The sequence below is a fragment of the Halichoeres trimaculatus genome, unplaced genomic scaffold, assembly GCF_033239565.1.
Source record: "Halichoeres trimaculatus isolate MK-OKI-2021-1 unplaced genomic scaffold, fHalTri1.1 fHalTri1_scaffold_4, whole genome shotgun sequence".
In the NCBI taxonomy this organism is placed as follows: Eukaryota; Metazoa; Chordata; class Actinopteri; order Labriformes; family Labridae; genus Halichoeres; species Halichoeres trimaculatus.
This window is the reverse complement of record NW_027437182.1, coordinates 3,596,234-3,617,162: the sequence shown is the minus strand read 5'-3', so window position 1 is coordinate 3,617,162 and position 20,929 is coordinate 3,596,234. Positions and strand designations below refer to the sequence as shown.

Here is a 20,929-nt window from a genome sequence, read left to right as displayed (position 1 = left end):
TGGAATTAAAAAAAAAATGAAATTTTTTGGAAAAAAATGCATAAATAAAAATTCATAATAATAAATATTAAAACTATTTTAAAAAATGTATTTCCAGAAAAAAAAAAAAAGATAAAAAAGGTAAAAAAAAAAAAAAACATGCAAAAATTACATTATAAACAATTTTGAAATTCCAAACCTAAAAACATTAAATAAATTGAATCTCATTCTTTTTTTGTCTTGTCAAATTTCAAGCACAGTTATGAAGCCGACACATAGGCAACTGAATGAAGCCATTCACACAGAATTTAAATCAGTATTTTCTTCCAGATTAGTCTTTTTGTAGATGTAGTTATCTTCCCAGGGCTGTAAAACTTGAGGTTAGCCACAGGTGCATGGAAAGTTGGTGGGCTGTTGATGTTGTAGGAGGTGAAGTAGAGCGGTGGCAGGCTTTATTGACAGATGGGATGAAGATTTAGTTCAACTAAATGTCAACACAGGATTTTATTTAGTGTCAATGTTTTTAAATCATCAATACCCTCTGTAAGAAAAATAAAAGTTCTTTATTTCAATGATATTTTTTTAAGTTAAAAGGAGCCACTGCAAAGGAGTCAATGAGCCGCATGAGGCTCCAGAGCCGCAGGTTGAAGACCCTTCAGTTTACACCCATACACAATACAACACATCCCGGAGAGTTCAGTAGAAAAGAGGGTCAGCTGCGTCTTCAGGTTTCTGTTTATGTGTCCCTTAAACCCTGTCACTGAGGTAAAGTGTTTTTTAAAAGAGAATGATCCGTGTGGACGTAGCCTCAGGGAGAGGACAAAGATCCTGGAAGTCTCTGCCCCCCGGCCAAACTAAAGAAGTTCAAACACGCAACTCCCTGTTTTTACAAAACATACTGTATGGCTAACTAAAAGGTCACAAGCGAGGAATTATTTTTTTTAAAAACAGACCGCTGTCAAGCTGACTTAGTGTCTGAGGATTTAAAAAGATAAAAGTCAACTTAACTTTTCTTGTGGTGCAGGTGGAGGAGGTAAAGAGACACAGCCACTGTCTGGCTTTGAGCTCCGCTGGTCCTCAGAGTCAGACCTACTACATCAGCTACGACTCGTACACAGAGCATCTACGCTGGCACAGGACGGCATCTAAGGTACGTTCTACTTGTGAATCTGTGTCCACAGTTTCTCCATAGCTTTATTTTTATCATGGCATACATTTAAGGCCATGTTTTCCTTGTGTTTGTTGCCGTCTCATCCTGGTGTTGTATCTCTCCCCTTGTCAGATCGCGTCCCAGAGGGTGAACTCAGTCGACCTGTCCTGCTGCAGCCTGGAGGAGCTGCCCACTCAGCTCTTTTACAGCCAGGACCTCACACACCTCAATCTCAAGAACAACTTCATGTCCCTGCACAAAGGTGTCCCAGCACTCACCAGGTGAGTTTCTGCACACACTTCAGCCGCCCTGTGCGTTCATGAACAAGGGCACGAACAGGAGGAGCTGACAGATGAAACGCTCCATTTTCCTCTTTATTATCTTCTCTATTTTGGATGTGGAACATCCCCCTTGGTGGTTTTTACTGTGCTGGGGAGCTACCATATGGTGTAACGCGGAAGCAGCTTAGATCAAATTGCGGATGACGTGTGTGCGGGCGGCCTGGAGGTTCTGATGATTAAATAGAGCTGCGGTGCTGATGACAGATTTGACATGCAGATATCCAAGTTAGGAACAGGGAGGTTTGTTCTGGAGCCCTGGGTCAGTTTGTCCAATGACGTCAGTCTTATGTAGTCATGTCACTGTGTATCAGTCAATTTTAAGTATCATAGTCTTTACATGTGAAATGATGCTTCAGACATGAAAGTTTTAAATGCTGCATAACAACAATCACACCTGCATGAAGCTGGAAATTTTCTGCATGGTTCTCATATTTGGCGTCATGAGGGGGCGACCATCTGTTCTCAGAATGTGCGTTCATCCTTTGACTCTTGACCTCTGTGTGAGGCGCCTAGCTTTCTTCACACAGCGTCTGTGGCAAGAGCACGAGTCTATTTTATTACTTAAGCTACAAACTGTGCTGTTCTCTAAATGCCAACAGGCTGGGTAACAACTGGGTACAGGGGGTGACTGTTTTATAACCAGGAGTTACTGTTTCTGGAGGGCCGGGTGGATCTGCATTGTTACCATGGTGTATATGCAGGTTTGGGGGCTGGTTTTGTAGCAAATTATCAATTACTAGTTGCCCGGCCCTAGATCATTCATACACTCTCATCTTTTTACTGCAAGCTAAATTTTTAACTCTGGTAAAGAAGACTATAACCAGTAATTCAGATCTTTATTTTTATAGATTTAGAGCTGCTTCATGGCCAGTGAACTTATATAGTAGCCATGAACTGAACTAGATGGATTATTAAACCCCAAAAGATTCATAATTAAAAACATAAAAATAACAAACAAAATAAATACCATTTGATAAATAACAAATATAAAATATGGCCATTAAATTGTAAAATACAGCAATATTGTTATGAAATATGTTTCATTATTCTTTAATATCAGACCTAGTCATTATGCTGAAAAACAACTTTTTGAAATAAAAAGGCCAATGTGGAAAAGGACACCATGGAATAAAAATTGATTTTGTAAAAAGTTGTTTTTATTTATTTATTTATTTTTTTAATTAATCAAAGCTTGGAAAATAGTTTAAAAAGTAATTATTTCAAAAAGTATGAAATTGTTAAAATAATCATTATTAAATATTTTATTATAGTAATTTGGTGTCCAAGTATAATAAAACATATTTCATAATAGTATTGCAGTATTTTACAATTAAATGTTTATATTATATATTTGTCTGTTAGTTTTTAAAGTGGTATTATAAATCAAAAATTAATTATAAATCTTCCGGGGCTTAAAATGGATTGAGCTCAACAATTAATTAAATTGAAAATGGCATTGCAATGCAATAGAAAGCAATCTTCAAATCGTGACGACTGTAATAAATTTAAAAAAGAAAAAAGATGTTTTTTTGTACACAGACCTGGAGTGAATACAGTAACTTGTACTTGGTCTTCCTTAGAACCAGCAAAAATCAATATGCTAGTTTTTATGGCAAAAAACAAGGCCCAAAGTTTAATTAATCAGTCAATATTCTGCTGTAATTGTAATATTTAAACAAAGATATGTAATTCATATCAATTAACACATCAGTTTATCTCATTTTATCATAACATGTAGGTCTGGCCGACAGGAAAGAATTGTTTTTAAGTTAACAGTATCCTTTGTTGTATTGGTCAAGCTATTGAACGGTTTATTGCTTGTGTTAAGTCAATAATGCAGAAGATGAACTTCCCCCAAAAAATTTGCAATATTGGTCCAAAAAAACACAATTAGATTACTGTCCAAAATCGTTCAGCTCTGTCACACACACACACCCATTGTTCCTCATAAACACACACTTCCCAGCCGCTGCTTTGAGGGATGTGTTTTCCCCGTCTTGCGCCCGGAGGAAGGACGTGGGTCTGGGCTCAGCCTTCCACCCTGAACCCTCTGTGAACTGGATTACAGTAGGAGAGCCAGGAAATACACACACACATATACACACAAAGAGAGAAACACACACTGATACACTCACAGACTCCTGCCCGTTCCACGTGCTCTTATGTTATTGTGCAAACTTTCTGTTATGTAAACATTTAGCTTAAATTAGCATGTGCGCTCTGAGTGCCTCGTGGGTTTCCGCTCCTGTCGTTCTCTGTGCTCGTGACGCAGGTATTTGTTTTCATGCCTTTGGGAAGCTGTGTCCAGAGGCCATTTTCTTAATGTTGTCTGTGTTTGCATACCTCTGTCAGTACGTCGGTCCTGCCTATCCTCATAAATCTGATATATCAGGAAGGTCCGGAGACGTTGCAGAACAAGCTGAATAGCTGATTGAATCTTGCTGGTCAAAGCTGGAGCTCACTGTAGATTTCAAAAGGCATCAGTCAATCTTAGAGATGTAGTCTTCAGTTCATTTGACTGAAATCATGCCAAACAGTGTAAAATGCAGAAATGAAAATATTTCTGTCACATTCTTAAGGACATGATATTTTAGGAATGCTTGAAGGGAAAATCTTCAGATGTTTCTGAAATGGACAAACTGATCAGATTTGGAGTTGATCCCAAAATTGATCCATTCCTGTGAACACTGCAGCAACGTCAGGAAGGAATGCTTTTACTACGGATGCACAATATTGGATTTTTTGCTGACACTCGATATGCAGATAAGGGATGCACCGATAGGAAAATTTTGTTCAATACTGATATCCAATATTAATATTAATGTTATGGCAAAAGAAGAGGGTCCACTCTTCTTAGGTAATTTTGGTGTTTACTTTGGCATAGAAAACAACATTTTTGGGTCTTTAAAGATGGTTCAAGATGCTCTGCTCAAAATGGGCAACAGTTAATGAGTAAATATCAGCCCACTTTTACACATCGGCCGATACCAATATCGATACCAATATATCGCGCATCCCGAATGCAGATATTTAACAACTCACTTAGCCGATACCAATACTGATAATTTTTCTGTGCACATGCTGCTGAGATCATCAACTCTCTTCTGTATTGGAAGTAGGGGTGCACTGATCACAATTTTTTGGCCGATCTCCTTAAAAAGCCTGATCTGCCTATATCAATTTGGGCCGATACCGATTTTTATTTTTTATAACTGACAGTATATACTTTCAATTTTCTAATCCTATATTATTGAAAATCATTGAACAATAAAATCTTTGTGTTTTAGCTTAAACAACTAATAAAGTGTCCTGAGTTTTAGGTCCCAGAGCAAAAAGCAACAATGGCTGGCTGTCAGACCTTCCTGGAGGAATATAAGATCAGATTTATATGTAAAGATGGGCTGATCATGATCACCCATCACTGATAACGATCACTGATCTCCCAAAAGTAAGAAAATCGGCACCGATCGATAAGTGCATGTCCAATTGGAAGTAGCATACTGTACTATGCTGCATACTCTTATCCCATTTGTTTTTTTAAATTCATTTCTTGTGCTAAAGAAGAAAAATATATACTTGAAACTGTAAATGTATTTATTAGAATTGGTTTCAAACAAAAAAAATCCAAAAGATAAATCCTACTTGAAAGCTGGATGATGCTCTTCCTGAGAAAATCATAGCATTACCCACAACCAGGGCAAATTTGGCCAACCTCATAACTAGGAATGGGTACTGAATTAGGTACTTTTATAGGTACTGACCAAATTCTGTCAAAAGTACCAGGTGGTTTTCCATGAAGACAGCATTGCAAGGTTATGTTTTGAAGAATGAATATGTTAAATTGAAAAAATATATACTTTATTATTAAACTAATGTATATATTTTTTTACCACATAAACACAAACAAGTACAAAAAATTGCTACCATTGGGTACCGATACCAATTGCCAGGTACTGGGCATCAGTACCATATTGTTTCAAATGTGAAAGGTACCCATCCCTAATCATAAATGACCATGAGTAAACATGACCTCTGTTCACAGGGAACATGTGAGAAGTGCCGGACTGCTGGCTAAATTTAAACTGAACAGGAGCCAAATATGGGGCGGATCAATCTGAACTGTGCAAAAAAAAATCACAAAAGTCGAAAAAAAAAGTATGCAGCTTCAGCCCATTATTTTATCAGTTTGTTATATCAGCCAAAATTGGAGTGTTGGCCGATATTTAATATCTTATTTTTAAGCCAATATCAGCCGATAATATCATGCATCCCTAGTTGTTACAGCTGATTTACTGTACGACCAATACTCATGTTCTGCTATGATTGAACAGTGTTCATGCTCCTCTCTACCCTGATAAACTTAACTTCAAATTTCATCCTCATTTCTGAAGTCTCTGTTTTGAAAAGTCTAACCATGATTGTATCTTGAATTAACTCCCCTGTCTGCTCCATCGCTCTCTGTCCCTGTCTCCCTCTGTCTAGGTTTTGTAAGCTGAGAAGTCTCAGTCTGTCAAATAACGCTCTGTCAGAGTTTCCTCTGGCCTTGTGTGACATCCCCTCGCTCACGGAGCTCAACTTGTCTGGAAACCAACTCTCCTCTCTGCCTGCAGACGTCGGATCCATGCACAAGTGAGTGGTCTGACTGGCTCAAACCGCCTCCCTGGGCCTCAGCTATTAATGATAATACGGATGATAATTAGCCTCGCAGCACGATGTCTCCGCAGTGACCTCCTGCACTTTGCTGACAGAGGCGTCAGACGGGAGTTGTTGTCATTGTGGTTCCATCAGGGCAGATTAAATCCCTCTCTGCGTTAAGTGGTCGACTGGCTGCAGACCAGAGACTCATCCTGACAGTGCAGGGAGTTTGTTCAGGTGATCAGAGTGCAGAGTCATGCTGCTGCTGCCTCTGCATGAAAAGGGAATGTGGGGACAAGCCCTGAGCTATCATCCACCGTCAAATATGCGACTGCAAAGGGACTCTCTGCTGACATCAATTTTTCAAAACGTATCCAGTAAATGAAGAGATATGGATTCAGCCTGAGCTTAAGATCCTCTCTTTGTCTTGTCTTTACGTCAGCCTGCAGACTCTCCTCCTGGACGGGAACTTCCTCAGCTCCCTGCCCATCGAGCTGGGCTCTCTGGATGGCCTGACCTACCTCGGTTTGTCCTTCAACTGTTTCTACTGCATCCCTCCCGTCCTGGAGAGACTTAAAGGCATGGAGAGACTCTGCCTGGCAGGGAACCAGCTCTCTGTCCTGGATATGGCTGGGCTGCAGTGGCTGCCTGCTCGCTACGTCGATCTGAGGTGAATTTATCCACAATACTGGGACTAAACTCTGTGAAATCAAACTTTTCCAGAGATGTGAGCTGAAATGAAGCAGCTGTGTTAACTCTTTGTTTACCCTCTCCATGCCCTCTGACCTAATGTCTCTGTTCCCTTTGGTTCAGGCTGAACCGGCTTCACAACCTGACAGTGGGAGACTCAGAGCAGCTGGTCCACATTGCGCATCTGGACCTGAGGGACACGGGTCTGCAGGAGCTGGATGTCCGGCCTCTCTGCAGGCTGGAGCTCCTCCGCTGTGACAGAAACAGCCTCTCCCTCCTCAGAGTGTGTGGTCAAGCTCTCAAGAGCCTGCATGCTGCACGCAACGGTACAGACACACACACGTGTCACATGATGAAGAGATAACATCTGATGCTGGATGTGTAGATTGAGAAAGAATAACACATGTTGTGTTTGCAGTGCTGAAGGTGTTAGAGGTGCAGCCAGTGCCGGAGAATCTGACTGTTCTGGATTTGTCCTGGTAGGAAAATCAACTTTCTCTCTCTGACGGTGTGGAAAAGAGGTTAATGTGTGTCCTCTAAGATGAATCTCTCTTTCTCTTTCAGGAACAACCTGGGATGTGTCCCCGACTGGGTTTGTGAGAGCGGCAGACTGGAGGTGTTGGACGTCAGTCATAACTCTGTGACCGATCTCCCTGTTCAGTAAGCACAACACAGGAGCACCAACACTCATTTCAAATGATCTGCAGCATCAGATCAGGATGAGGAAGCTGGTTGGTCAGGTTGCAGCTCTAACAGTTTGTTTAAAGTGATACTCCGGGATGGATCAAGTTGGGTCCTATCACAAGGTTTAGGGCAGAAATTACCCCTACAGCAGTGTTTTTGTGCAGCAGAAGCCCAGAGCGCTCGCACCAAATACCTCCTCCCTGCTCCTCTGCCGGTTTCCTCTGCACTCAGACGGGGCCATATTTTACTGACCAAAAACACAAATGAACGGACTCCCACTGAAAAAATCTGATATACAACTTTTTCACTTGGTCCGGTGTTAAAAAGGCAAACTAAAAATCACTAATTTTAGAAATATTTAAGGTTGGTTGTGGAAACACAAACAGGATCAGGCTTTAACGATCCAAACCGTATCAAAGTGCACTGATCCAAACCGGACGGCTTGGTGGAAACGGGGCCTTAGAAAAGAGAGAAGAAGAAGAGGAATAAACAACACAGGAAACCTAGAAATGACGTTCAGTGAAGCTCTCCAGACACAGTTATTGAAAGATACACAGAATAAGATGTGTGTAATGTAAATATTTGTATTGTAACTGTAAAGGTTTAATGTGCTCTCAGAATCAAGAGGCTGTTTGGTTTTGTCTGCGTTCAGCATTTCTCTGTACGCACTGAGCACACAGGTACAAAGGAGTACAGCACTAACACTTAAACTCAGATGTATTATTATTCATATTGCATAAGCTTTTACCTTTAGCAACACGCCCACACAGATGCAGAGCCTTTCGCAGCCTGTGAGCTGATTTTTTCAGCACTTAAGAAAAAAAATCTGTGGCTGAAACATGATTTGATTTATGAGCAGACGTGACTTTAAATTTTGTTTAACATGAGACAAAGCTTGATCTCTGTGGAAGATAGGTCACTGTATCATTTTAAGTCTTCATGAGGGTAAAACAGTCACAGTAAATGCAGAAAGAGACTCTAAACTGGTGTGTTTGTGTGTGTGTTTCAGGCTGCTGTCCAGCGGGAGCCTCAGAAAACTCCTGGCAGGCTGGAACGAAGTGTGTCGGCTGGCTGAGAGGGTGGAGAGATCTCAGCTCGAGGTCCTGGACCTCCAACACAACCACCTGACCGAGCTCCCACACAACCTGTTCATCAAAGCGCAGAGGTGCTCACCACATCATCAAACCCATTTAGCTCCCTGCTCTCCTCTCCGTCTGCTTTTCTCCTTCAGTCTGTCACAGTTTTTCCCCTCATGTCAAGTGCTAAGTTTGTTCTCTCTCTTGGGATTTCGTGGCAGCCTGCGGTACCTAAATGTGTCAGCCAATAAGCTGGAGAACCTGCCCGCAGCCAGCCTATCAGAGGACAGCTTTAGCAGCCTGGAGGAGCTGTATGTCACCAACAACAGCCTGACAGACAAGTGTGTCCCTCTGCTGACGGGACACGGCCACCTCAGGGTGCTACACCTCGCCTACAACCAGCTGCAGACCTTCACTGCCAGGTGAAATACATCACTGAGGATGAAAAAGTGTCGTTTAAAAATAGATTCTGGGGAAAAAAACTGCTGAATGAACCCTCTGTGTTCCTTAAAGTTCATGTTTTAGCCTCTGACCGGCTAAACTGTTATCCTACGTGCCTGACGATGTTACAGGAAGGATTCCTACTGATAAAATCTGTTTTATTCTCAAACCAGAAACAGATGTTATAATCTCTAACTTCAAAGCCATCAGAGAACGTTGACAAAAACAGAAAATGTAATCAGCAGAACACGGGAGTCCCTTATCCAACGCAGCCTTAAACATTTTTATAAGCCCCTCAATAACAAAAGCAAACTGTCTCCTGTCGCGGAGGTTTTTTGTCTTTAAAAACAGGAAAACAGTCGTTGTTTTCCCTCTCTGTTCAGCTGCTTTTTGCAGCTGTCGGCTGAAAGTGGAACAGTTTCAGAAACTTACCTTTGTGTCGTCAGGGGCCAGGCCTGAAATAGCGACATTTGCTTCTCTCTGTAACATTTTTAGAGTGCTTTTAACTGAGGTGTGTCAAAGAAGGATGGAATCAGAAAGCAGAGACTACCTTGGCAAAAAACAAACATCTTAAAGGCTTTTGAGCAAAGTTCATCAATCCAATCCACCACAGCCTCAAGCATTTTTATAAGTCACTGTTTTTGCTTCAAGAGAGCAATGCAACGATTCGTTCTGGTTTAAAAAATGAGAAGATAGTCCTGATTTTTCATCTAATTACAGCTTAGATAAGACAAAAAAAATCAAAAATCCATCCATCATTTGGGGCCAAAAATATTATTATTTTTATTTATCTATTTATTCATTTATTTATTTATTTATTTATTATATTATTAAGTAATGCAAGTGCAATACAAGTGGTATATAGAAACTTAAAAGAAAGAAAAAATGGATATGAGATGAGAAGAGATAAACAGAAATAAGAAGACAACAAAAACTAAACACCAGAGACAACAACAGGAGGCGAGGACAAAGTGTGTGTGCCTGTGTGTTGAGGGCGAGAAGAGATTTTTGAGCAAAAAAATTGATAAATAAATGAAATTAAATTAAAATTATTAAGTACTGAAATAAGTAGCAATAGTAGTTACAATCACAACACTTATAACCATAGTAAAGAATTTAAGATTATCTAGTTTAAGTAATGTACAGTCGTAAAAATAACAATAATGACAATAGAAAATCCCAGATTATTAAACCCTGTTTCCACCAAGCAGTCCGGGCTGAATCAGAACCATAGACTGTATATATTTTATTTTATTTATTTATTTATTTATCTCAAACTTTAAAAAAACAGAAAACAAAAGGAAATAAAGAAATAAACATATGAGTGCAAACACATGCACAGCAACCAGTTTGAGAAGGAGCAGAATGAAGCAAAAAAGCTTATCTAGTTCTGCCCCTTTCAATACAAAACAGATACAATATCAAATTATAACTCAGAACCCGCTGACAACAGTGTTCATAAACATCCAACTCATAATACTTTCAAATTCACCATTGTATATCTGTTCAAAGCAACATTTTAAATTACTTACTGTGATTATTTACATATGTTAATAGTTATCAATGTTCTAATCCAAGGCCATGTTATTTTAAATTACCTGTATGAGTTTAGTAGTACTTTTTTATAGTGTAGTTTGAATATTTGCGTGGTAGTGCACATTTTTAAAGTGACATCCAGTCTGTTCCAGAGTTTGACTCCACAAACAGAAATGCACAAACTTTTAAGAGTTGAGTGAATGATTGGTAAAATGAAATTATGTTCACCCCTTAGATTATAGCCCCCCTCTCTGGTTTTGAATTTTTTTTGTAAATTACCGGGTAAATTATTGTGCAATGCTTTATATAGCACCTGAGCAGTCATCAGATTAACTATGTCACAGAATTTAAGCAATTTTAATTGTAGAAATAGAGGGTTAGTGTGATCTCTGTACCCAGCATGACTTATTAACCGTATAACTCTTTTTTGTAATGTGCAGATCTTTTGTAGATTGGTCTTATATGTGTTACCCCAGACTTCAGCACAGTAGGAGAGGTATGGCAAGATCATGGAGCAGTAGAGGGTGCGCAGAGATTTTTGTGGCAGTAAATATTTTGTTTTGCTGATTATTCCAATACTTCTTGATATTTTTGAGCACAGATATTTTATGTATGGTTTCCAGGACAGCTTATGGTCAACCAGAATGCCCAAGAACTTACTTTCATAGACTCTTTCAATAAGTATGTCATCAATTGTCAGCTCAATTACACCATCTGTCTTTCTTTTCCCAAATACCATAAATTTTGTTTTAGTAACATTTAGTGATAATTTGTTTCTGTCAAACCAGCATTTCAGTTTACACAATTCATTCTTGACCATATCTAGCAGCTGCTCGAGGTTATCTCCAGTACATAAAATATTGGTGTCATCAGCAAACACAATACATTTTAATAAGTCAGACACTTTATATATATCATTGATATATAGAATAAACAACTTAGGGCCCAGTACTGACCCTTGTGGGACACCACAGGTATATTGTATATATAGAGTGGACAGTGTGGCTCCGCCATTTATCATTGTACAGTTTTGAAGCCAAAATTCCCCCATCACAGGCGCAGCCATTGAAACAGTTGTGCAGCCAGAGTCTGCGCAGTAGAGACTGTGAGGGATTCTGGGAGAATCTGTGTGGAGCTGGGTGACAAAAAATAATATATTTTTTTTCTTTCAAGAGTCTTATCTCTTCCTGACTCTACCTCCCAACATACTTTACAATCCCCGAGAAAAATACACAAGAACAGCAGCTGTCAATCATCGTCAAACATGACGTAAAACCTCGTTTTAACCTTGTATAACTAATGAAAATAAAACTTCTCAGAAAAAAAGAGGACTTGAATACAAGGCAGCCAAATGATATCTTCAAATCACAACAACAATCAGACGTGAGAAACATTTCTATGAAGTGTATCAGTTTTTCAAAGTTTGACCACAGCCCATCTGGAATGACTGGGGAGATGAATTTTCCAACCTATACTGCAGCTAGTCACCAGGGGGAGCAGTTTTTGTGGAGACCTCACTTCGAGCCGAGCAAGCGGACATCCCTTTTTTTTTACGGTCTATGGTCAGAACGCTTTGGTCCAGGTTGGATCCTGTTTGCGTTTCCATAGCCAATGGTGCCCCCTAGTGGTAGGGGACGTGTAAACCGGATACCAATAGCTGTGTCAGTTTCGTAATAGCGTGACACCAAAGCAGTGCTACTCAGTGTGTCCCACCAAAAAATCCATGACATGACAGAGGAAACAAAGAGACAATGGAAGCCATCCAGTAATTTGTCTCCTTTTTAATTTTCATGTGGCTCTTTGTTACAAAGAGCATGTAAGCTTTGTTTCAGAGAAGACTGTGTGCCGCTGTCACACAGGAAGTGACGATTCTTTTGACCAATCAGCAGACTGCAGTGTTGTAGCTCCACCTTGTGGGGTCGGTTTAGTCTGGCACCCTAATGAAAGGATGCCAAAAAGTGGGACGGTACTTCTCAGTAATTTGGGTATCTGTCCCAGGATTGGTCAATGGAATCTTCACAAAATGTGGACCATGTTGCGACGAACCGAACTGAATCACTTGGTGGAAACAGGGCTTTAGTGAACGTATACATGAGGAAATTAAATCAGAAAAGACCTTGGAGAAGAGTTAGGCAGTGGCCCAAATTCCTGAAATCTGAAGCTTCAGCATCACCTCACTCAGTGCAGTCCTTGTACTTTAGTGTCTTTAAAGCATGAGTCTTTCCTTTGGTTTCATCAGCTGCTCTCAAATCAAACATGACACATTTTCCCAGACTGTAAGCCTACAGATCTGGGTTTGTGATCTCTGTCTATGGAGAAAGTTACCCATAAACTAACAACAAAAAGCTCTGGTTTTGAAAGAGACATGAGCAGCAGTCTAAAGTCTTCTTCTGGGTCTCTCCTGAATCAGGTTAATTGTCAGGAGAAAGATGCTTAACAAGATGAGTTTTTCCAGAACAGAGGTCACAGGTTCTGCTCTGATATAACTGTTCCTCCTCCGCCTCCTGCAGCAAACTGGCACGGCTGGAGCAGCTGGAGGAGCTGGACCTGAGCGGAAACCGACTGAGAGCCGTGCCCACCACCATCCTCAGCTGTCAGCGCATGCACACGCTCTCCGCCCACTCCAACTGCATCAACGCCTTCCCCGAGGTCCTCCAGCTGCCTGAGATCAAGGTTAGTAAGACACACGAGCGTTTCTTTAAGTCATTAAGCTGCACCGCTCCTCTACACGCTCCCTCTCGTCTCACACATCACCTTTAGCTCCTGTCTGGTTATTTCGAGGATAATAATCTGCGTCACTCCACGCTGAAGGGAAAAAAGTGCTCCTCCTGTCCCTTTTTTATCCCTCTGTCTATCCCTGTACCTCTGTGTTCGTCTTTATTGGGTTGTGCCAGATCAGGAAATCCTTTGTAATCTCCTCGTAGCTGCCTAATCTCTGCTTTTCTCTGAACCCAAATGACCACACTGTAGTTCTGTCAGAGCATGAGTTTGTTTGAATGAAGGGTGGAATCAAATAATACATTTTTTCCATAATGATTTCAAAATGATGATTTTTTAATAAATTAATGTAGGGTTCGAAAGAATTTATCCAAAACTTCAGTCATTAATATTCATGATTTTCCATCTTAAGTGTGTCACAGACTGAGAAACATCGAGACTCTTTCTGAATCATTTTTTGCAGCTTGGGTCTGAATCAGGGGTCTGCAACCTGCGGCTCTTTGACTCCTTTGTGGCTCCTTGTAGCTTTAAAAAAAATTGAAAAAAATGATTTTTATTTTTTCACTGAATTCACATCAAGTAATAAAGGCTGCCACCTCTACTTCACCTCCTACAACGTCCACAGCCAATAACTTTCCATAAACCTGTGATTAAGGTAACTAAATCTACAAAAAGACTAATCTGGAAGAAAAACACTGATTTCAATTCTGTGTGGATGGATTCATCTAACTGCAAATGTGCCGGCTTTATGTACATGCTTGATATGTGGCAGGACATCAGCAAACAACAAAAAATGATGAGTTGGGCATTATTATCAATACGTTATGAAATTTAAGTGTTTTAGGTTTTTAAATATATTTTTAAAATGCCTAAGTTTCAATTCGTTTTAAAGTTTTGGCAAATTTTTGAATTTTAAAATTGAAATTTTTGCATTTTTTACATTTTAATTTTTTCGAGTTTTTGAAAATTTTACAATTTTTTTGGCAAATTTTGAAATTGTAAAAAACAATGCAAATTGATTAAATTTCATTTGTATATTTATTTTTAACAAAATGAGAACATTTTAATATTTTCAATATCTTTTGCAAACTTTTGAAACTTAAAAATATTTGAAATTTTTAAGATTTTTGCAAATTTTCAAAACTTACATTTTTAGAAAAAAGTTGCAATTTTTGCAAATTTTTAACATTTTTGTGAGATTTCTTTTTTTGCAACATTTGTAACCATTTTGCCAATTTCTTTTTTTTTTTTGTAAATTTATTGAAAATTTAAAAAACAACACATTACATGTACAATTTTATAGATTAGAATAACTCCTTGTTTAGATATTTATCCACTAGATTTTTTACTTTGTACAGTATTTTATACTATATATATATATATATATATATATATGTATATATATATATATATATATATATATATATATATATATATATATATATATATATATATATATATATATATATATATATATATATTTTTTTTTTTTTTTTTGTCTATATTGTGAAGATAAAGTAGATTTTGCGGCTCCTGAATTACTTTAATCCAGGTGAACTGAGGCAAAATGGCTCCATGAGAGTAAAGATTGCAGACCCCTGGACCCCTGAATCAAACTAGGAAAACTGTAGGATCCAGAGTTTCTCCCTCTTGTGGACTAACCATCTCTTTATTTCTGTTCTTCCTCCTCAGTGTGTCGACCTGAGCTGTAACGAGCTAACAGAAATCACTCTGCCAGAGACTCTTCCTCCAAAGCTCCAGGAGCTGGACCTCACAGGAAACCCTCGTCTCAACCTGGACCACAGGAGCCTGGAACTCCTCAAGTAGGAGCCTCAGAGACGCTGCACGTCTGATAACCTATGGGAAACATTCACACTCCAGAAATCAACCTGCTGACCTCCTTTTTGTTTCTTTTCCTGCAGTAACATCAAATGTTTCAGAGTGGATCCGTCTCCTTCTGCTCCGTGTGTGAGTGAGAGCCACGGCGCCCCTGCAGTCTGGAGCCACGGCTACACTGAAGCCTCCGGGGTCAAAAACAAGTCAGTCCTCAGCTGATTTACTTTCATCACCTTCTTATTCTTTTGGGATGAAAAAAGTCAAGGATGTGATTCTGAATTATTTATCACCAACCTGCTCTCCTTCCTGTTGTTCTCAGGTTGTGTGTGGCCGCTCTGGCGCTGGACAGCTTCTGTGGGATCCGTGAAGCTCTGTACGGGGTTTTTGACGGTGACAGGAACGTCGAGGTGCCTTACCTGCTGCAGTGCACCATGGGAGACGTGCTTGCAGAGGAGCTTCACAGGGGCCAGAGGCAGGAAGACTACATGACCAACACGTTCCTCACCATGCAGAGGTAAAAACAAATCCTGAGACTCCCTGAGAAGACAAACAGAGACAGCTGTCCGACAGATCATCTTTAACTCTGTGTTTGTGTGTGTTTCCATCCCGCAGGAAGCTGGGCACAGCGGGCCAGCGGATGGGAGGCTCTGCTGCTTTATGTCACATCAGACACGACCCTGTGGCTCCAGGCGATCACGGCGGCTGCTTCACCCTGAAAGCGGCAAACGTCGGCAGGTGTCAGGCGGTTTTGTGCCGTGATGGTCAAGCCCTGCAGCTGACCACCACTCACACGATCAAAGAGGGGCCGGAGTATCAGAGGGTCCGACAGCACAATGCCATCATCACAGAGGTAAAGAAAAACAATGCTTTTTTTTATCTGGACATTATTAGTCTGTGTCTGGGTAGCCCTGGGCAAAAAAAAAAACATTAAGAAATATATCACAAAATAACCTTTCCTTGATAGAAATATGAGATGTTGTGGATAGAATCTCGATAGAATTTGTTTGTTCATGTTTTGACAGACATTTGATTAGCCAATATAATCAATTAGCGCTTGCAGAGTGATTTATCAGACCTGAAACTCACTGTTATTGCGTCTATATTTAGCACGTTTGAAAAGCAGCGTTGCACACAAACGGCTGAGGTGCCGCTTATCAAAACAGTTAGACTGTCGGAAATAAAAAATAGTGGCGACATATTGTTCACCTGTCCAACAACGCCATTTCTGAGCTTTGATTGTGTTTTTGCCAGCTTCGCTAGTCCCCACCTGTGCATAGTGAATGTTTATCTCCAGTGCTCTTCAGAGAGCCCTGGACCTGTTGCCAGGGAATTTACGATCAGTGTCAGCCCAGACTCAGCACCGACCAGCTGGGTTGTGTGCACAATGATGGCCTGAGTGTCACGGCGGAGGGAGCACGTCACCTCCTGTGCAGCAGCCTGTGACTCATACATCTGTTTCTCAACCTCCATGGCTTCAAACTTCATTTTTTTGTTTATGACCTCTCAGCTCTCCTAAACTCTTCATGGTGACAACAGGTAGCACGGGCCAAATCCTCATTTAAAAAGGTCAGGATGCACCTGTTATCACCTACAACACGCCCACTAACAAAATAAAGTAGATGTACCTGTTTTGTTTATCTAAAGTAGTTGAATAATGTTCTTCAGTCGAATCGGTGCCCTCAGTGGGCGCCAATTCAATTTAAATTTTGATTCTTTGATATTTCCAATTATTGCCATTTTTAATTTGTTTTTTAACACCAGACCATGGAAAAAAGTTAAATGATGATGATAATGTCTACAGACTAGATCAGGAGCCATATTTCCCCAGTAAAATGCACATCACGAGTCAGAGAGAAACATTACACCCTCTGCTGGAGAAAAGTGGTAACGTTTTTCCAATCTCACTTAATAACAAAGACAGAAATTAAGAATTTGAATTTGAAAAAAAAAAGTTTTTTTTTTAATAACGAATCCTGATTTTAGTACTATGAAACCAAAAATCCCAATACACATGTGAATTGATTTTTCTCCCACCCCCAATGTTCATAACCTGAAACGCCAGACAAACAGTGTCGTATATCCACCACAGAAATATTTCCTTAGACCATCTGGGTAGAAGCTCTTCGGATTTGTTTTTAGAGGCGGGACCTTCAAAAAAAATCAGCAGCTTGTGATTGGACAGACCAATCCACATCAAGGCACAGTATGACATAGCTCATGTGCGCCGCTGCAGAAGAACAAAAGACAAACAACTACAGGAACACAAGAAACTGCCGTGATAATGGAGTCAGACGACTACTGCCGTTTTTGTAAAGTTAACTTAAGAATTAAAGGACCGCTGACAAGTATGAAAGTCTGCTGACGTCACGTCTGCTCATCACTTCCGTTGCTCCTGCCTCTCTTCCCTGATTGGGCCATTAAGAATTTAGCCGGGATCCATCTGCTCTGCAAGGTTATACTGTTCAACCTCTGACAAAAAATAAACCAAGTCAAAAGCAACCTTCTGACGTCTTCACAACTCACTTTTATGAGTAACGGAGAATTTAAGCTTGACAAAATAGCGTTTTGAATTGGATCAACAGATTGAAGTTACTCTGAAAAAAAAATAAGAGAGATGAACCCAAAGCTGTTTTAAACAGAAGTGACTCTTAATAGTAAGCTGAATTTTTAAGAGCAAAGATAAAATGACTTCTGCGGGAGTCATACATGTCGCCTCCTGCTGGACATTAGGAAGAATGCAGCATTAAGGCACATCTTGTGTTAGTTTTAAATTAAAAATAGAGGTGGTGTCAACCTTTTAGGCACAGAAATCAGTGAATATGAAGAGTTTTGCATCCATATTTGATGCTTTCTGAGTAAATAAACCGTCTGTCTTCTTCTCCTCTCAGGATAACAAAGTCAGCGGAGTGACCGACTCCACCAGGATCATGGGTTACTCCTTCCTCTGTCCGTCAGTGACTCCCAGACCCCACGTCGCCACTGTGACTCTAACACCACAGGATGAGTTCTTCCTCCTGGGGAGCAGGGGATTATGGGACATGTTGTCTCCCGGTGAAGCCGTGGAGGCGGTCAGAAACGTCCCGGATGCTCTGGCTGCTGCTAAGAAGCTGGTGACGCTGGCGCAGAGCTACGGCTGCTCCGACAGCCTCAGCGCCGTGGTCGTCCAGCTCAGCATCACAGAGGACTGCTGCTGCTTCTGCGAGCCGCCTCCCCCGCCACCGAGCCCTGGCCCCGGCACCCACGCCACCACACACCCCTACTCAGGGAGTGGTGATGGAGGCATCCCGCTGCCGCCCGCCTCCTCGGGGACCGTCAGCGAGCTGAGCAGCGAGTTCAGCACGTCAGAGATGAGCAGTGAGGTCGGATCCACAGCGTCCTCAGAGGAGCCGCCGCCTCACGCCGAGCCCCTGACGTCCCACTTGAGCCTGCCGGGGGGGCGAGCCGGGATGAGGAGACCGCCGTGTGGGGGAGGGAACTTCCACAGACAGTTCTCTGGAGCTCTGTCGGATAACGGCGTGGACAGCGAGGACGAGGAGCCCATCGCTGGTGTCTTCTCTAACGGCAGCCGTGTAGAGGTGGAGGCTGACGTCCACTGTCTGCACCGCCATGACGCCTCAGCCCCCCAGACACACCCTCAGCCTCGCACACACACCCCTCCCGCTGCTGCCTTGCATCACGAGCCTTCGCCTCTTCCCTTCTCCCCCTCTGCCTCCCCCGTCCCCCCCTCCTCCCCCTGCCTGGGCAGGGAGGCTCTGTCGGGGACTCTGGGACGCCGCGCTCGAGCTAACGGCTCCGTCGCCTGCCAAGCAAGGAACCAGGACGTCATAGAGGAGGCGGGGGACGCCCCGGTCAGGAAGCAGGGGGGCTACTTCAACGCGCCGGCTCAGCCCGACCCTGACGACCAGCTCATCATCCCGCCGGAGCTGGAGGAGGAGGTCCGGCAGATCATCCAGCAGCAGCAGCAGGAGCAGATCCAAGCACACAACCAGCAAGCACACAGCTTCCAGAAACCTGCCGACTACTTCATCACCCCGCTCTAAGCTCCGCCCCCTCTACCGCCACGCCTCCTCATCCAGGAATCAGATGTCAGAGATCCTCCTGGTTGGAGAACCGTGGATTAAGACTGTTAAGACGAACCGCTCCCTCCAAAAACCTTTAGCGTATCCTGAGCGTGCTCCTGGACCACAGACTGTTTTCTTATTCTTTATTTTCTACTGTAACTCCACGCCCCTTCAAACGCAATGCAATTTTTTATAACACTTTACGTTGATCAATTCTTCACATGTAACTGATTTTTACCATATCTTTAATTTGGAGAAGCACTTTGAATGCTTTTTATTCGACTTCTGAGACTCATTTTATGTTGAGGTACTGTTCCGTTTGTCGTAGCAAAAGTTCGTCGTCACGGCTGATGGCCTTACCGTTGTCGGGGTTGGTTAAAAAAAACAAACTGTTACACTAACTCCGAGGAGTTTAATACTTTAAAGTGACCTAGTCACTGAAGCAAACTAATGTTCTCTGAGAGAAAAGATTATTTCAGACGGCTGATATTCCAGGTTAGTGTTTTGGGAGTGTGCAGAGTTCACGGGGTGCTGCAGTGGTGAGATGATGCTGAAGGGTCGGGGAGGGGGGGTCATTACCAGCTCAATGAATGTTCTCGAACAGTGTTACAGACTTCGCACAAGAGAGCTACTTTTGCTATATAATAAATGAACATTTCCAGATAAGCACGCTGTCATTCTTCTTATGGTTGATATTTCTACTCCTACTCCAGCTGCTTTAATCTTTTTGAAGGCTGACCTCTCAGACTGCAGGAGTTACTAATAAAGGACAGGTTTACATTTTTTTTCTTGTAGCTGTATCTTCCCTTAAAAGAAAAGACGTGAAAAATCATGCAGCAAGGTTAAACAGTCAGATTTTTGAGCCATCGACTAAAAACTGCCCCCCAGTGGTTGGGTAGGAACACTGCTGAACAACAGCAGGAGCAGTTTGGGTTTCAGTGTCTTTCTCAAGGACACATGTGACTGCAGGAGCTGGGGGTGAGTCTCCACTCCACTGAGACACAGCTGCCTCACACTGATGCAAGGAGCAAATTATACCAAAGAAAGGAGTCAGAAATCATCTGTCTATCTGTTTTGTGTAACACTTAAGTTTGAGGCATGAGACAGTAAAGTTAAAGGGGCAGGAGGAAGAGAAGGACGTGCCGAGAAGGTCAGGAATCAGTGGCGCGCACAGACCTTCTGAAGGGAAAAAAAAGAGGCACATACAGCGCACACTTTGGCTCCCAAGAGGGCACTTTAGTGTACATTTGGCTCCAAAGAGGGCACTTAATGCATGTGTGGCTCCAAATATGGGAAGTTAAGTCTGTGTTTTAGATCCCAAGAGTGTGCTTTTGGCTCACAAGAGGGCACTTTGGTGTGTGTTTTGGATCCCAAGAGGGCACTTAAGTGTAGATTTGAGTCCCAAGAGGGCACTTAAGTGTTTGTTTAGCTCCCAAAAGGGCACTTTAGTGCACATTTGGCTTCAAATAGAGCACATTGGTGTGTAATTCGCTCCCAAGATGGCATTGAAGTGTGCTTTTGGCTTCCATAAGGGCACTTTAGTGTGTTTTTTAGATCCCAAAATAGCACTTTAGTGCACTTCTGGCTACCAAGAAGGCATTCTAGTGCGTATTTAGATCCCAAGAGGGCACTTATGTGCACTTTTAGTTTCAAAAAGAGAGCAATTTAATGTGTGTTTAGCTCCCAAAAGGGCACTTTAGTGCACATTTGCCTCCCAATAGAGCACCTTAGTGCGTAATTAGTTCCACAGAGAGCACTGAAGTGTGCTTTTGGCCTCTAAAA

At 41.6% G+C, this 20,929-nt stretch overlaps 1 protein-coding gene across 1 annotated transcript in view; it reads left to right on the top strand.

Moving 5' to 3' along the window:
• LOC141788592 (PH domain leucine-rich repeat-containing protein phosphatase 1-like) overlaps positions 1-19,813 on the top strand; it is a 31,430-nt gene extending 11,617 nt beyond the window's left edge. The window contains exons 3-17 of the mRNA XM_074667483.1: positions 1,004-1,129; positions 1,262-1,410; positions 5,953-6,099; positions 6,548-6,775; positions 6,919-7,121; positions 7,214-7,274; positions 7,360-7,455; positions 8,489-8,644; positions 8,777-8,977; positions 13,043-13,205; positions 14,943-15,073; positions 15,173-15,289; positions 15,406-15,600; positions 15,699-15,936; positions 17,975-19,813. Of these exons, the coding sequence (XP_074523584.1) occupies positions 1,004-1,129; positions 1,262-1,410; positions 5,953-6,099; positions 6,548-6,775; positions 6,919-7,121; positions 7,214-7,274; positions 7,360-7,455; positions 8,489-8,644; positions 8,777-8,977; positions 13,043-13,205; positions 14,943-15,073; positions 15,173-15,289; positions 15,406-15,600; positions 15,699-15,936; positions 17,975-19,126 (3,363 nt within the window). The 3' untranslated portion in view covers positions 19,127-19,813. The remainder of the gene's footprint in view (positions 1-1,003; positions 1,130-1,261; positions 1,411-5,952; positions 6,100-6,547; positions 6,776-6,918; positions 7,122-7,213; positions 7,275-7,359; positions 7,456-8,488; positions 8,645-8,776; positions 8,978-13,042; positions 13,206-14,942; positions 15,074-15,172; positions 15,290-15,405; positions 15,601-15,698; positions 15,937-17,974) is intronic.
• Positions 19,814-20,929: the final 1,116 nt, after the last annotated feature.